At 46.5% G+C, this 17,826-nt stretch overlaps 1 protein-coding gene across 1 annotated transcript in view; it reads right to left on the bottom strand.

Moving 5' to 3' along the window:
• DAAM2 (dishevelled associated activator of morphogenesis 2) overlaps nt 1–17,826 on the bottom strand; it is a 202,585-nt gene that overhangs the window by 132,772 nt on the left and 51,987 nt on the right. The window contains exon 2 of the mRNA XM_018567383.1: nt 13,234–13,436. Coding sequence (XP_018422885.1) covers nt 13,234–13,407 — 174 coding nt within the window. The 5' untranslated portion in view covers nt 13,408–13,436. The remainder of the gene's footprint in view (nt 1–13,233; nt 13,437–17,826) is intronic.

The raw sequence follows: 17,826 nt of genomic DNA, 5'->3' as shown, positions 1-17,826 counted from the left end.
GAAGGGGAAGAGAGAGATGGGAAGGGGAAGAGAGAGATGAGAAGGGGAAGAGAGAGATGAGAAAATAAATGAAGAGAAGGGGGAGAGAGAGATGTGAAGGGGAAGAGAGAGATGGGAAGGGGAAGAGAGAGATGAGAAGGGGAAGAGAGAGATGTGAAGGGAAATTAAGAGAAAGGGAAGAGAGAGATGAGAGGGGAAGAAAAGGAAAGAGGAAATGGAAAAGGAAAGAATAGGAAAGGAAAAAGGAAAGAAAGAGAAGGGAAAAAATAGAAGGGTAAGGACGAGAAGGAAAAAAATAAATATAAAAAGGAGGAAATAAAATGAAAAGCATGAAAATGGAGAGAAGGAAAGGAAAGAGGAAAGCAAAGCAAATGAAAAAAGAAAGGAAGAAAAGTGAAAGAATAGAAGTAGTGCAAGGAAGAAAAGGGAAAGAAATGAAAAGCAGCAGAAGGAAAAGGATGAAAAGAAGAGAAGGGAAAGGAAAACTATGGGAAGAGAAAGGTAAAGAGGAGTAAAGGATGGACGTCGCCAGTGTTCTTATACTCATCCACTGTCCATTTAGCAGGCTGGAGGTCGGGAGGGGACACAGGAAGCTGCAGAGCCGCAGGCTCTCTGTAACGGTGTCACCGCCCTGGCTATTCACAGGGGGTGAAAATCACAGGTTCACCTGAAGAGAATGACAAACATTCACATATCTGTATTTGAGCCGTGGTACTGGACTCCAGCAATCCTCGGAGTGGAGGACTGGAAATATGCACGAGAGCGATGTCCTCCGGCCAAAACTAAACCCACAAGAGTTCACATCAGCAATCTGCAGAGAGAAATCGGCAAATATTTTCCAGGCTCAGCGCTCACAAATGAATCCGCTAGTTTGTTTATTTGGGATACAGCGTTGCCTGGCAACAAAGCCGGGGTGGAGAGTGCTACATCCTGTCCCAAAATTCCTATCATGGCCGTAGCCCGTGCAGGAAGGAATTCACTGTGCTACGTGTGAACTTATCCCAACGTGCGCTCGCCGAGACTTCATGTGACCAGAAAAACGGAAACCCGCACACACCTACACACGTGTCACTCTGCTCACCCGAAAAATTCGGTTTATTAAAAAAAAGGACCTGACAACACTAACTGACAAAAGTACCCACACCTCAGTGATATGACCAATAGACCCAGGCGGCCAGGTCTATCAGATAGGAAGCCAATTGGCCAACTGAAGGAGCGCATAAGGCAGCCTGACAACGCTGCTGCTAATTTCGAAGCAGCGGCATAGTGTTGTCAGCCTAAGACAGGAAGTGCTGTTACTGCCAGGATCTCCAGAGATAAGAAGAAACTTTACAACTGAAAAAAAAGCAATTTGCTTAAAGTGATGATAAACCCAAAATATCTGCCTTCCATATTACACTCACTTCCTGTTATAGGGGGACAACGCTCTGTCCCTTTCTCCCAATTGTGCTTTATGGGTTGTCACCCTGTCATACACCCATCACATACTACACAGACAAATTTAGTAAAATAATCCTTGCTGATCCTGCTATGAAGCTCCTTGCTCAGGCATTTCCTGTTAAAGAGTGACATTGCTCTCTTCCTGCCTCCCAACTGTGCTCCTGCGTTGTCACCCTGTTACATGGGCTTCTGATGGAGACTACAAGCAGTTGTTTCATCACATACTACACAGGCAATTATTAGTTAAATAATCCCTGCTGATCCTGCTATGAAAGTCCTTGTTTAGGCACTTCCTGTTATAGGATGACAATGCTCTGGCCATTTCATCATATATTACACAGACATGGTCTACTGTTGTCACCATCAGGTAACCCGCCCTGAGAAATCCCATGCTGCCATCGCTAGGGGGGCATGTAGATAGGAAGTGGCTGTAAATAAGATGCAGGAGATCAGCAGCATTTAGATGTAGCAAGGGAAGACAAATGGTGAAAACAAGCGGCATTTAAAGGGGACCTGTGATGTCAGCGCGAATGTAAATGACACGTCAATTGTATTTATATCGCTCATCGCTGCCTCACCCTTCCCTCCGCAGCGTCCGTGGGAAAGATCCGGGATGCCAGTCTACGTAGTTGAACGGGAAGGAAGACGCGGGAAAGGCTGAGAGGAAACTGCTAAGCTTGCAGCTACCTTTCCCGGCATCGGCTCTAAGGCTCCGCTCCATGACATGTCAGGGAGGGAGGGAGACAGAGCGGGAGCTGCCAAAGTACACGGGCGTGTGCCGCTCCGGCACTCCGATGACTTCCTGCGCAAACACAGCGCAGCGCCCCGGCCAAGTCCTGAGCACGGCCACGCCGCACCCCTGGAGCACGCACACACCTTCACCCAGCAACCTGCAACACACATCCCATGAGCCACCAGACACGGGAGATGCCACCTCCTCACTGCACAGCCCGCCTCTGTTCCTTCCACCCATGGAGTCTCACTTCTCCAGCAGGTGGCACAGCAGGTGTACAGACCCAGGGACTCAGCTCAGGGATGGTGGGTGCTCCTCATAATGGGCACAGCAGGGGTACAGACCCGGGAACTCAGCACAGGGATGGTGGGAGCTCCTCATAATGGGCACAGCAGGGGTACAGACCCGGGAACTCAGCACAGGGATGGTGGGAGCTCCTCATAATGGGCACAGCAGGGGTACAGACCCGGGAACTCAGCACAGGGATGGTGGGAGCTCCTCATAATGGGCACAGCAGGGGTACAGACCCGGGAACTCAGCACAGGGATGGTGGGAGCTCCTCATAATGGGCACAGCAGGGGTACAGACCCGGGAACTCAGCACAGGGATGGTGGGAGCTCCTCATAATGGGCACAGCAGGGGTACAGACCCGGGAACTCAGCACAGGGATGGTGGGAGCTCCTCATAATGGGCACAGCAGGGGTACAGACCCGGGAACTCAGCACAGGGATGGTGGGAGCTCCTCATAATGGGCACAGCAGGGGTACAGACCCGGGAACTCAGCACAGGGATGGTGGGAGCTCCTCATAATGGGCACAGCAGGGGTACAGACCCGGGAACTCAGCACAGGGATGGTGGGAGCTCCTCATAATGGGCACAGCAGGGGTACAGACCCGGGAACTCAGCACAGGGATGGTGGGAGCTCCTCATAATGGGCACAGCAGGGGTACAGACCCGGGAACTCAGCACAGGGATGGTGGGAGCTCCTCATAATGGGCACAGCAGGGGTACAGACCCGGGAACTCAGCACAGGGATGGTGGGAGCTCCTCATAATGGGCACAGCAGGGGTACAGACCCGGGAACTCAGCACAGGGATGGTGGGAGCTCCTCATAATGGGCACAGCAGGGGTACAGACCCGGGAACTCAGCACAGGGATGGTGGGAGCTCCTCATAATGGGCACAGCAGGGGTACAGACCCGGGAACTCAGCACAGGGATGGTGGGAGCTCCTCATAATGGGCACAGCAGGTGTACAGACCCGGGAACTCAGTGCAGGGATCTCACCAATACAGTCTATGAGGGATAGAAGAGATTGTCAGGGGGCCTGCCTGACCCTGTCACCAATGTCCCCAAGATTGTCTTCCGCACCCTCCGCTGCTCACGGCTCCACTTTAATTCATTGCAGAGCTCCGGCTTTGGCTGTGCACGGCCGGCGAGAAGGGTAAGAAAACAGCGCGGGATATCACCATGCGCCTTCCCCGTCTTTTTTTTCCAGCAGGCCGAGCTTCCCACCGGAGAGATGACTACAAAGAGAGCGCCCGCCTTGACCGGCACCCAAGGAAAATATTTGCCAGCGCCTGGACCTGATATATACTCCGAGGCCGCTGAACTCCAGATTAATGAATTTTTAATACAGAGAGCAGTCGGCGCTGAGCTCGGCCTCGTGTTATTCTAGCGATTAGGCCGCGTGTTTCATGGTGTCAGACTTGGTCGACGGGCCAAGTAAGCAAGGAGAACATTAAAAGAAAATAAAAGGTGCCGTGTGGCCCAGGACTCCCGCTAATGGTAATCAACCATTCCTGTACAGCAATGCCGAGCCTGTTCCTACGGAGTCCTGAGCCATCTCTGGATCATAACGTGCAACCAAGGCCAAAGCTTGTTTTCTTTTTAATTTTGGAGGGAGCGGAGAGATTAGAACCCCTGTCAGGTTTCCATTGCTATGTCTCTATTAGGGAGATTCATGTGTCCTCATACAAGAGTCATCATGTGTATTCTTCTTCAATCCTGGCGAGCTTTGTGTATTCCTTCCAGATCTGTGCAGTAATCCAGTGTGAGGCTTGGAGCTTCCTGTAATAAAGACCACTCACTGCTGCTCTCTCTCCTCATACAGGGGGACTGGTCTTGTCTCCGCCCCCTCCTGTAGTTCCCTGTAGTGGGTGGGACCTGTAAGGTCCCTCCCACAGCTCTGCCCTCTGCACAGGCCATGCACAGCACAGTTATGATGTCACTGCTACAAAGTAATAATTGGGGTTGCAAAGACATTTGGTGAACACAAAATAGAATGATATCCTTTGTGGCATTTGAGGAATTTATATAAATTAGGGATGCACCAATACCGGTTTTTCGGTATCGCGTACAAGTACCGATATTTTTTTTCTGGTACTCGCTGATATAGAGTAGCTATGCCGGTGCCGTGTGCACCGATTATCAGGTAGTCAGGCGGTGGATCATGACCAGTCGCCCGGCTTCCTGATTGCCTGGGAAGCAGGTGTTCTAACAAAAGAACACCGGCTTCAGAGGCCGCCTGGCTTTCTGACCAATCAAAAGCCGGGCGGCGAATCATGACGTGCCCCCTGGCATTCTGATTGGTTAGGAAATCAGGCTGCTTATCAACAAGTGAAGCTGGCTTCCTAGTCAATCAGGAAGTCGGGCAGCAGTCATGACCCGCCTCCAGGCTTCCTGATTGGCTAGGAAGCCGGTTTCAATTGTTGATAAGCAGCCTGGTTTCCCGGCTATTTAGAAAGCCTTGAAGCGCGTCATAACCCACCACCCGGCTTCCTGAATGGAAAGGAAGCCGGTTCCCTCCATGCTCCCTCAGTACTTGCGGTCAGAGAGAGATCTCCCTCTGACTACAAGTTCTGGTATCGCAGGTAAGAATCGGAGCATTTGGGCGAGTAGGATTACTCGCCCAAAATGCTCGGCATCGGCACCCATACTAATACTAATATCGGTATTGGTGCATCCCTAAAATAGATGACATTTTTGTGCCCCGAGATCAACTTCAACTGACTTCTATGCGGAGAGGGTCCTTTTCACATCCCTTGAATTTGCAAATGAATTAAACAAAGTAGATGCAAAAATTACAATGTTACTTTGTATCTCTGTATCTCCCCTCTGATCAATGTTTATAAACAATGTTACTTTGTATCTCTCTATCTCCCTCTGATCAATGTGTATAAACAATGTTACTTTGTATCTCTCTATCTCCCTCTGATCAATGTGTATAAACAATGTTACTTTGTATCTCTCTATCTCCCTCTGATCAATGTGTATAAACAATGTTACTTTGTATCTCTCTATCTCCCTCTGATCAATGTGTATAAACAATGTTACTTTGTATCTCTCTATCTCCCTCTGATCAATGTGTATAAACAATGTTACTTTGTATCTCTCTATCTCCCTCTGATCAATGTGTATAAACAATGTTACTTTGTATCTCTCTATCTCCCTCTGATCAATGTGTATAAACAATGTTACTTTGTATCTCTCTATCTCCCTCTGATCAATGTGTATAAACAATGTTACTTTGTATCTCTCTATCTCCCTCTGATCAATGTGTATAAACAATGTTACTTTGTATCTCTCTATCTCCCTCTGATCAATGTGTATAAACAATGTTACTTTGTATCTCTCTATCTCCCTCTGATCAATGTGTATAAACAATGTTACTTTGTATCTCTCTATCTCCCTCTGATCAATGTGTATAAACAATGTTACTTTGTATCTCTCTATCTCCCTCTGATCAATGTGTATAAACAATGTTACTTTGTATCTCTCTATCTCCCTCTGATCAATGTGTATAAACAATGTTACTTTGTATCTCTCTATCTCCCTCTGATCAATGTGTATAAACAATGTTACTTTGTATCTCTCTATCTCCCTCTGATCAATGTGTATAAACAATGTTACTTTGTATCTCTCTATCTCCCTCTGATCAATGTGTATAAACAATGTTACTTTGTATCTCTCTATCTCCCTCTGATCAATGTGTATAAACAATGTTACTTTGTATCTCTCTATCTCCCTCTGATCAATGTGTATAAACAATGTTACTTTGTATCTCTCTATCTCCCTCTGATCAATGTGTATAAACAATGTTACTTTGTATCTCTCTATCTCCCTCTGATCAATGTGTATAAACAATGTTACTTTGTATCTCTCTATCTCCTGTCTGCACACGTTTATAAACAATGTTACTTTGTATCTCTCTATCTCCGGTCTGCACACATTTATAAACAATGTTACTTTGTATCTCTCTATCTCCAGTCTGATCAATGTTTATAAACAATGTTACTTTGTATCTCTCCATCTCCAGTCTGATCAATGTTTATAAACAATGTTACTTTGTATCTCTCCATCTCCAGTCTGATCAATGTTTATAAACAATGTTACTTTGTATCTCTCCATCTCCAGTCTGATCAATGTTTATAAACAATGTTACTTTGTATCTCTCTATCTCCAGTCTGATCAATGTTTATAAACAATGTTACTTTGTATCTCTATATCTCCCTCTGATCAATGTTTATAAACAATGTTACTTTAAATCTCTGTATAAATAATGTTTATAAACACCATCAGACATCCACTTATTGGCAGCAGTAGCTTCTACAGCTTCTGTAGTTACACAACAACTCTCCATTATCAAGAATAAAAAAAAAAAATCTGAATTCCTTCTATGACTTGGGGGTCATTGACTCAAAATGTACTGATATGCAAGAGCCAGGCAAGCAGAATCTTCAGTAGGTGAGGACAGCAATGGCAGCCTACATAATATTTTCCCATGGCAGGTTGGACCTCTCACTAATTTCACTAGTACTAGGTGAATAAACTCCCAACATGTCACAATATATAGCAACAGTCTCATTTATCTGACCAGACCACACCAGCATGTTAAGGTGCACATAACGCACGCCCGCAGGTCACTTTGTAAAGCACATCACAGTGCTTGCCCTTTCTTTTGACCCTTATTATCTTGACATTCCATTTAATTCTATGCAAGAAAGTCCCTAAGAATCCTTTCAAACCCCATTAGACACCCCTCAGTCCCAATGCATGGACAAGGCAATCTGCTTTATGTCCTATTGCTTTAGTTGTGCACTGAGAAATAAAAGTAGGACATACTTTGCAACATTCTATAACTGGCAAGTTACTGACAGGTCCACTTTAATGCTGCAACGGTAACACACCTGGCTCGTCGGCATTGTTAGATAGGAATACAATATGATCGGCAGTTTTTGCCACCGAGGCCAATGCTCGCCACTCGTTAAGAGCGATATTAAAGAAAAAAATGTTACATTTGGCCTCGGAATATGTTCTGCTTAATTAAACTATTTATTACCCTGGAACAATGTGGCTGTCTTTATACTAATTAAAATCCGCGCTCTCGCGCTGGGCACATCAAGGTTTTAATGGCGCTATAATTCACGAATCGCACTTATGTCTAGACGCAGAGAGGGGCCGACGGGGTGTCAAATATTAATAAATGTAATTACTGGTATATAAGGCAGGATAGGCCCAGCTGCCGGATAAAAGCACTACGCTGCTAATAACTCCCAGCTGTTGTAAGTAGGAGACACGAAACACAGCGTACAGCCGTGGGTGAATGCGCTATTGTACGCGGAGCTGAATCGCAGAATTCTACTGATGATCGAGAGTGCGATCTGCCTGTCCAAGATAGGCAGATCGTACGTACGGGAAAATATCATTAGGATGTCTAGTATTATAAAAGGCCATCCGTGCATCCATCACAATTCAGCAACTAAGGAATCTGAACTCAGACCAAACACTGTACAACATCCAGAGGCGATACAGTGAATCAGAATAACTCAGGTTATTAATCAGGTTGTATTCGGGCCAATAACTGATAATATCTGATCCATTGCGGACAATTCTTATAATACATGCAATGCTCAAATGTGTAGCCATGTTGTAACCGCAATACAACCTTTTTTATCATGCCTTGTGACAAGGGGGAGGGGGGGAGGTAAAAACAGGTGATTGATCTGAGTTTTTACCACCCCCTGGCTGCCCACCTACAAGGTAAAATAGCGGCCTCTGAGTCTTGTATACACGCAGCGGCCATGATGCTTTGCGTCGCAGACATGGCAAATTTTATACAGCATTTCCCATTTGGCAAGCAGTGCTGCTTATTACAATCAATGGGACCGGCGTCCAGCCACCGTGTGGGTACATGAGAGCATTCATTAGAATGCACTTGAACCCAAGAACAAAAATGTAAACCCAAGAACAAAACAACAACTGCAGGCTTCTGAAAGAATAAAACAGTGAATGTCTATGCTCTTCAGTAGACAGCTGTGCCAAAGTCACAAACTCCCCACAATTTATCCTTTCTTCCGAGTTCTCAATAATCAATGGCAACCCGCATTTCCCAATGCTTTCAGGCACCATTGCAGCTTCCTGTCACATGATTCTGGGCTGTGAAAGTATAGAGGGCGGAACAAGGAGCCAGGAAACACACATCAGTGTCCCCTTAGCTCTAGATACATAAGATACCAGCGCTTATGGATGAGCACAGGTTCAGACCGAGCCTGGTCCATACCTAAAATCCTCCGAACATGGAAGGATCTCCTCCAAACACAGAAGGAGACCCTCTGAAGCCGGGAGTACGTTCCTTGCACTGCCGCTCAATCAACTGAAGCCTGGGGAATTCCCTGGCCGCTGTTGCACACAAGCAAAAGGGTGGGGTGCAGTGATGTCATTGACCTTATATGGTTACATGGCCAGTTTAGGTCAATGACCTCACTGCATCCCACCCCTTTGCTGATGTGCAGCTGTGGACAGGGAATTCCCCAGACTGCAGCTGTTTGGGTGGCAGTGGAAGGGGCTTCCTTACAGGTTCAGAGGGTCTCCTTCTGTGTATGAAGGAGTTCCTTCTGATTGTGCCCCAATGCTACTTCTGTGTTCAGAGGAGCTCAGGTTTGGGCCTAACTCATCTATACCAGCAGTCATGGAGATTTTGCCAGGGGGAATAGTATGAATAGTGAATAGTGAATGTCCATGCTCTCTAGTAAACACCACAGCTGTGCTAAATTCACAAAGTCCCCTCAATATATCCTCAATTGCTTCTGAGTTCTGGATAACTCATTGCAGCCCAAGCTGGCAGCCATATACTCTTCACAGCCCAACATCATATTACAAGAGACTGCTGTTTTGCCTGAAAGTATTGTACTTTCAGGCAAAACAGCAGTCTCTTGTAATATGATGTTGGGCTGTGAAGAGTATAGTACAGAGGGCAGAGATAGGAACCGGGGAACACACTGGTGTCCCTATAGAGATTACCAGGTGGTTAGGGATTGAGGTCAGGTTCGGACTGAACCCAGTCTGAACCCGAGCTCCTCCAAACATGGAAGGAGCTTCTCTGAACATGGAAGCTTCTTCCATTGCCACACAATCAGCTGTGGGTGGGGAATTCCCTGCCCACAGCAGTGCATAAGCAAAAGGGAAGGATGCAGTGGCATCACTGACCTTACATGGCCTTTGTTTAGGTTCAGCTGCGAGGTGGGGATTGCCCCAGCCCACAGCTGATTGGGCGGGTGACCCTTGGTACGTTAGTGTTTAGAGTAGCTCAGGTTTGGACCGAACTCATCCATACTGCCGTTCATAGGGATTTAGCTGGCTGGTTTAGGTAGCCACACACCATGAATCCCACAATGAAAATCTGAGCCAGTCAGCAGGTGGACAGTGATACTTTGTGTCAGTTTGAAAATCGTATGTAATGCCTTTATAGATCCCCTTTAATTGATGATATAAGGCCGTGCGCAGCTATTTTTCACAACTTGGATAACCAAAAAAATTAAAAGAACCAAGGATGAGATCTAGGCAAAGTGGTTGGTAGCTTCCTGACATCCCCTCCAGCTTCTTCTGCTGTCAATTTATTCCTGGCCACATTCGTGGATTATATTAACGAAGAACAGCGCTACTCCAGCGTGCTGCACATCACATTCTGGCTCAGTCTACCCAGCCGAATCTTCATTAGCGGACCGGGTGGGCTGAGGAGACACAACATCGATTGTTCCTGTGTCAGAAGCTTCGACAAGCATTCTGTGAAGGATTCTTCGGGTTTGGCGCACGCCTGGGCTCTGCGCCTCCAAATTTCTTCCATTGCCCAGAGGAGAAGGGAGGTACAAATCCCCTACTGACATTCTCCAAGAACAATTAGCGCTGGTCGTAGGCCAAAGAGCAACATGCATGTTGGAGGATGTGACTGGCCGGGCTGCCAACTGTCCCCATCTGGAGGAACCAGTCCAAGTTTTGCATTATTGCCATTGTAATTTTTTTTACCAAACATTTTTTCTGAAATAATGATAATGTCAGTTATGTTTCCATTACAAAGATTGGAATTCTTTTTTCACTTTTTTAAGTACAATTACACTTCCTCTAAATAAAACCCAAAGAGCCCATCTTCCCTATTCCCCCAACCTAACCTAACCTAGAATCCACCCAGGTCCTTCCAAGAAGGTAGTGGCTACCTGCAGCGGTTACATCCTGCGTTCTGAAATCTTCTCCACCACTGCCCGCGCTTACAAAGTAAATCCCCGTAGACTTGAATGGGGCTATTTATATATGAATATTTTCACACAACTTTCACCCAAGAGTCACACTTTTAGCGCTGGTCGTAGGCCAAAGAGCAGCATGCATGTCGGAGGGTGGGATTGGCCAGGCTGCCAACTTTCCCAATCTGGAGGAACAAGTCCAAGTTTTCCATAATTGCCTTTGTCCTTTTTTTTTTCTTTCTAAAAAATATGTGAATCTTTGTTGCAAGTTGAGTAGTGAATCTTGGGTGAAAACATTTAGAAACATTTAGAAACAGACCTCTTTAGTGTCCCTACTGTAGGAGCAACCCAGATAGCAAGGATAACTTGCTACAAACTTGTGTCCGGGTGAAATTGTAATTTTTGTTAACTTGCTGCACACATTCCTGGCACGTTGTAGACTTGCAGAACACTCGCAGCACAAGTTCTAGGCGACACTTTTTGAATTTGTAGCAAATTTGCTTGGCAAGTCTACAGCAAGAGTCCTACAGGTCTTAGCAAGAGCTCTGCAAGCTCGCTGGTCTGGAGACTTGCAATGCAGACTTGCTGTAATTGTGCAACAAAATTGTGAAGCTCGGCAAGTCTGCAATAGTTTAGCAAGTCATTTTATAACTTGCAGCTCAATTACTTGCTATCTGGGAATGCCCCATCTGAGTCTGTAGAGTTACTGTGCAGGTGCAGGTAGCACCGGAGAAGATTCCAGGACCTGGGATGTAAAGTATTAGGGGAGACCACCGCCATCATGGAATTAGCACGAGCTATAATGAAGCGATTTCTGCAAAAATGATTTTATATATATATATATATAACCGTGATAAAACTAATACTATTCTATGCACCACAAGATGCCCAAACATGTCTTTATTGCTGCACAGTGCACCTATTGGTGCATCTCTGGCACTCTGAACCTGCTCACTCTCAGTATGCAGTGTTATTGGCACCATGGCATGCCCACCCCTAATACCCCATAATGCATTGCACCCACTTCTCTCCTTGTTGCTGAGGTGCTTGCATTGCATTAGCAAAGGCTTGAGGTGACAGCATTCTGCTTGAGAGATGAGGTCATAATGTGTACACTAAGGTCACCCATATTCTTGGAGGTCATTAGAAGTTCTATCGTCAGGTACTCATATTAGCTTCCTCCCAGGTCTGACAGGTTCACTTTAATGCTAATCATGCTGCAATGTTTTCACTCAGGTCACAGATGGGTTAAGTTATCCGGCTGATCTGCTGCTGGGGTATAAAGTCTGCGGTCTCCAGTCCCCGGGAACAGCGCTGCTCACTGATTAATGACTATGAAAGCTCATCTCTATACTGGCACTGGCAGCTTCCACACAGACAAAACAGATACACAACGATGGCATTATACGTTGGTGGCAGGCACTGATACTCCGCACCAACCACAGCTGGCAGCATAATGTTATTTACCGTTCCCAATATACAACACACAGCTAAGGACGGGGGCATTGAAGTCTAAGCAAACCCAGTCACTAAAATCTTGTATTATCTTTAACACATTAATGTCCTTTCAAATGTAACTTTTATTTTTTTTATCTGCAACATTCATTAAAATAATTCCTGGTGACCCTGCCAGGTCCTTGCTTAGGCACTTCCTGTTATAGGGTGACAATGCTGCGTCCTTTTCTCACAGTTGTGCCCTTGTGTTTTATCACTGTCACATGGGCTGCCCATGGAGAATGCCAGTGTCCACTTCAACACACATTATGTGGGCATGGCTCACTATTGTCACCATCAAGAAGCAGCTGTTCTCCTGCATGGTCACCCTATCACATGGGCTTCCAATGGGGGCTTCTAGTGGTTGTTTAACACACATTACATAGGCATGGTCCACTATTGGCACCATCAAGAAACAACTGTTCCCCTGCATGGTCACCCTATTACACGGGCTTCCAATGGGGACTTCTAGTGGTTGTTTAACACACATTACATAGGCATGGTACACTATTGGCACCATCAAGAAGCAGCTGTTCTCCTGCATGGTCACCCTATCACATGGGCTTCCAATGGGGACTACTAGTGGTTGTTTAACACACATTACATAGGCATGGACCACTATTGTCACCATCAAGAAACAACTGTTCCCCTGCATGGTCACCCTATCACATGTGCTTCCAATGGCGGCTACTAGTGGCTGCTTCAATACACATTACACAGGCATGGTCCACTATTGTCACCATCAAGTATCAAATAACCTCATGAGCTCCTGAATCTAGGGAAATGGTGGTTCACCCAGGGCTAGAAATGACCATAGGTATGGTGGGCCTCCTACACCAACTTGCTCCTTGCAATTGCCCCTTTTGTAAAAATGGGTAAAGTGGCTCCACTAAAGTTTCCTTGGTGTCCAGAAGCTGGTCATAGAACACTCTATGTGGCCATTATGAAGAGGAGTCACTGTCACTGATGGAGGGGAGTCAGTAGTTACTTATGAGCTTGACAGTTCTATAAACACTACATAAGCCCAGGAGGAAAAAAGGCATCTCACTTACCACCAGCTCAGAGAAGCGGGCATTGAGCTCATCGGCAGATGGCATGGGCCCCGCAAACTCCACAAACTGAAGCGGGTTGTTGTCCTTGAGGTTGATTTCTGGGTGCTCACTACCCCTGAAACAGCAGAGGAATCCCAGAGCATGACGATTCCTTTTCCGGGGAGCCATGATCATCCTGTACACTGCTATCTGCTGATCATCATCTACAAGAAGATGGAAAGTGACATGAAGTTAGTTCATTCAATAGCCAATATCAAAGCTTTAAGAGTCACAGCCCTCTCATAAAAAAACATCCCAACCCTGAAGGAACCTTGGAAGTGCCATGCTTTTATCAAAGAGGAAACTTCAGTGAACTAAACATAAAGCCAGGGACTCCATATTCCATGCAATAGATCTATATTTTGAGCTTTAGGTAACCCTTCCAAGGTCTGAAAAGTATGTAAGCGCCTAGTGCCCAACCTGTGGTCTGAGGCCCACATTGGGTCCTTTGGCACTTGCTGTGTGGCCCTGTGCAGGCCCTAGCGGTCAGATAGTAGGAGCATTCATTCAGAACCTGTAATGTAAATGATCTCTGGTAGTCTGTTGTAGCATATTTCCAGTCTCTGTCTCCTGAAGTGTCTTCAGTCTCCCTTCCACAACTGTTCTATGTTATTAGGGTTGCCACCTGTCCCGGATTCACCTGGACAGTCCGGGTTTTCAGCCCTATATGTGCTGTTTCTGGGTTTCAGGCCAGCTGAAATTCGGACACAGCACATGCAGGACTCAAAACCCGGAATGTACAGGTGAATCTGGGACAGTCAGACTCTGAGCAACCAATGGAGGCCACCATGAGCATGTCTACTACCCAGGGAAATGCGTGAGGCCACAGAGAACGTGCACAAAATACAGCAGGGTCTGCTGGGTCCATGTAGATGATAAGATTCCTGAATCTGGGCTGAAGGTATGTGTAAGCCCAGGCTGCCTGTACTCATTGGGGGTGAGGGGCTTCATTAAAGTGCATTAATTTCACCATTAATGCTCCAATTAGCATCAATGATATCAATGATGATAGATGATCAAAGAAAAGGGGTGGTCAACTCCAGACCGCCAGCTGTTGTGGAACTACAAGTCCCATGAGGCATTCCAAGTCTACCAGTTCCAGGCATGACTCCCAGATGCAGAGGCATGTTGGAATTTGGAGTTAAAGCACAGCTGGAGGGCCACAGTTGCCCACCCCTGGTTTAGACCCTTGCAGGGTCACTGTAAGCTCTGCTTAGGGTTGCACCGGCCTCCTAAAAGACTTGTATGTTGATGTATCAGATATGATTACTGTATGCGGAGTCACACGGCTCCGATTTCAGCAGAGGGCGGGGTTGGGGGTCACGCTCCCTATTTCCCGCTGTCAGGAAATCAAAGCTTCTGCAGAAGTTCTGACCCTTCAAAGCTGAAGCCCAACAGATTCACATGGCATGTGGATAAGATAACTTCACTACAGGGCGCGGCAAACCAGCATTGAGACTGCACAGAGTGCATGTGATCATCTCCAGCCATATGACATCCATCAAATCATATCTCTCTCTCTCTCTCTCTCTCTCTCTCTCTCGAGCAATAGCCAGACTGCTATAGGCTATTTCAAATTGCAATAGCAGGCTATTGAAACCCTGCCCACTAAGAGGTGGTGTGGACCTGAGAAAGAAAGTTCTCTCTCAGGTCCGCTCCACTACTCAGTGGGCGGGTGTAATAGCCGACCTGCTATTGGTTATTGCAATTTGAAATAGCCAATAGCAGTCTGGCAATTGCTCCCGGCTGTTTACATTCACTTGCTGGCTGCAGAAGCTAGCCGGCAGGTGAATGGGGAAGCGCCTTGGGGATGGTTGATTGAGAGTGACTATTAACTCTCAAGCAACCAGAAACTACAGTTATTCGGCACCCACCAATCCCTGTGGGTGCCGAATAACTGGGAGTGTACTGTATAGTACTGTACAGTAAACTCCATTGTAAATGCAAAAGATCGTAACTCGATCGATCGCAACCCGAGGAGCATCTGTAATTAATACATAGAGTCAATCATACATAGGCTGCCAAAAAGCATGCAGGCAAACTGAGCATTACAATTGCACCCTGTACATCTAGTATGGGTGGTAGTGGTATCAGCTGAGAGTATAGACACAGTCCAAAAACCTATAGTTGTCCTTCTCAGTACAGGGGTATGGGAATTCTTAGTGACTCATATACATTCTCACACACATGGGTAGAACTGGATGGGCCTGAGTCATCCCATACATTCATATTCAATCTTAACAACTATGTAACAGTATCTCTCTCTCTGCCACACAGCACAGCCCTACCTGGCAGGAAAGGAGACCCGATTTTTCTCTGCTGCAGTTCAGTGACACTTACAGGTCTTGCCCCTCCTCCAACCTGTGACTGGAGAAGGAGAAGCAGCAGACCTATGAGCTCATCTCTTTGTCACTCTGCTCTCAACCCCCCTCCCCCCCCCCCCCCCATCAACATGCTTCTTTCACTGCAGCACAACTGATTACCTCCTTGTGCTGCTTCTCCCTCTACCAGTCTGAGCCCTGCAGTACATGAGAACCTAATTCCAAGCCAGATTCGGGTAGTCACACTGCTTGCATTACACGAAAAACACATTTAATGATGTATTAAGAAATACAGAGTTGCATCAATTTGTGTTTTCAGTATCTGCCAAGAGTTTCGTTTTAATTTATGTCTGTATATGTTAATTCCTGCAAACAGGAAAGACCACGCAAACCACCAGCATGGGGAGTTACAGGAAGATGAGCTAGTTTACTGCTGGATTATAGTCTATTTCTATGTGTATAGATTGATTCCTTTGATGAGGATAAACTAACAGGGACCGTTAGGGATTTAGGACGCATCAGCAATAGTAGAAGTGCGTTGAAGCGTTGCATTGCGTGACACGGCAGCCAGCGGGGAGTCGCTGTGGAAGACGATCTTTGAGCTGACAGTGAGGCCTCGGATGTCATGAGCTCGGCTCAGCGAATGCTCAGAATTGCCTTAACTCGATTTCACTGTCTCATCAGATGATCCGTCTTCATGTGATCAGCGCGATGACTGCGTACGGCTCAGCGACTACAACTCTACAACGTAATTTGTTTACCCGTTCTGTTATTTTCTATCCAGACAAGTCACTCACAGTCAGAGTCACAATGCCCATTGTATTAACATTTAGGATGTACAGAGAACGTACAGACAGGTTCAAGTCGTCTACCATTGTCACCAAAGTCGTCCACAAATAATCATCCCTGACTCACGATCAATCCCTCTATGATGGGACAATAGATTCCCTATAGGGTGAGCTACCCACAGCTGCTTGAATCCAATAGCCAGCAGGAGAGATTGCCCCATCCATCCTCAATACTTTAATCATTGAGTGGTTTTCTCTGGTTCTGACCGAGAAAAACTAAGCGGGTTATTCACGAAGCTGCCGAAGGCAGCCGAGTTAATAAACCAGCCGAAGTGAAGTGAGCTGACCAACATTTGGCTATTCACTTCTGGCTTGTACGGCTGATTTCAGCCATACATTGGCTAAAATCAGCCGTACATCGGCTGCTTACAGCCGAAGTGCAGAAGGAATTCAACTCAGCCGATCCAACATCTGGATCGGCTGAGCAGAAGGTTCGGCAGCTCACTCGCTGTCATTCGCCCCTATTCTCATAGGGGCCAAACGGCAGTAAGTGAATAGCTGAATGTCGCCAAGCTGCATTCAGTTCGGTTATTCTGCTCGGTACCTCCGAGGTACCCAGCTGAATAGCAAAAGTTAAATGAATGGGGAAAAAAATAGTTTAAAAAATATTTTTAAAATGTAAACAAATAGTAACATTTAAAATGCTAATGGTGACAGCTAGCTCCGCCCAACTGTTTCCTATTGGCAGGCACCTGCTACAGTCTTTTAGTAGGTCCCGGCCAATGAATAACAACTGGGCAGGGCTGGCCGTGACATGACGGCCGGCTCCACACAGTTGTTATTGTTTAATGACAGATCAGCGTCCCCAGGTCATTTAGGGACGCTGATCTGTCATTACAACTGGGTGGAGCCAGTCATGAGATCATGGCTGGCTCCACCCAGCTGTCATTTGCAGAAAGAACGGCTGGCCCTTTGGCAGGCCGTTCTCCCCGCTTCGGCTGTCCCTTCGGCTTCGGCTCGACTGAGCTGCTCGCCCGCCTTCGGCTGCTGTACGGGCTATTGTGAATAGCCCGTACAGCAGCCCTTCAGTTCGACTGAACCGAAGGGCAGAGACAGTCGAAGAGTGTGTATATATATACACACGTTTCGTTTGTACTTTTGTGTGCACACCCTAATGCAATAGGCTGTGCACACCTATGCTCAGTGCACCACGACATACCGAAGGTTTACATCTATGCATTGCTGTGCGCTGAAATGCAGGGGAGGTGCTGTGCATTGCCTAGGTGTTTTGGGATGCTACGAAAAATTAATGACACCCCAACCTACCACACTAAGCTTCATGCGTTATGGCCATGCACCAACGTGAAATGGCATTACAGAAAAAAAAGCTGGTTCCCTCTCCAGTGGAGCTGCATCCAGTGCACATTTTGCTTCTGAAATGCTGC

This window comes from Nanorana parkeri, unplaced genomic scaffold (genome assembly GCF_000935625.1).
Source record: "Nanorana parkeri isolate BGI_ZX_2015 unplaced genomic scaffold, ASM93562v1 scaffold1040, whole genome shotgun sequence".
Classification (NCBI taxonomy): Eukaryota; Metazoa; Chordata; class Amphibia; order Anura; family Dicroglossidae; genus Nanorana; species Nanorana parkeri.
The sequence above is the reverse complement of the archived record's forward strand: the minus strand, read 5'-3'. Positions and strand labels throughout refer to the sequence as shown.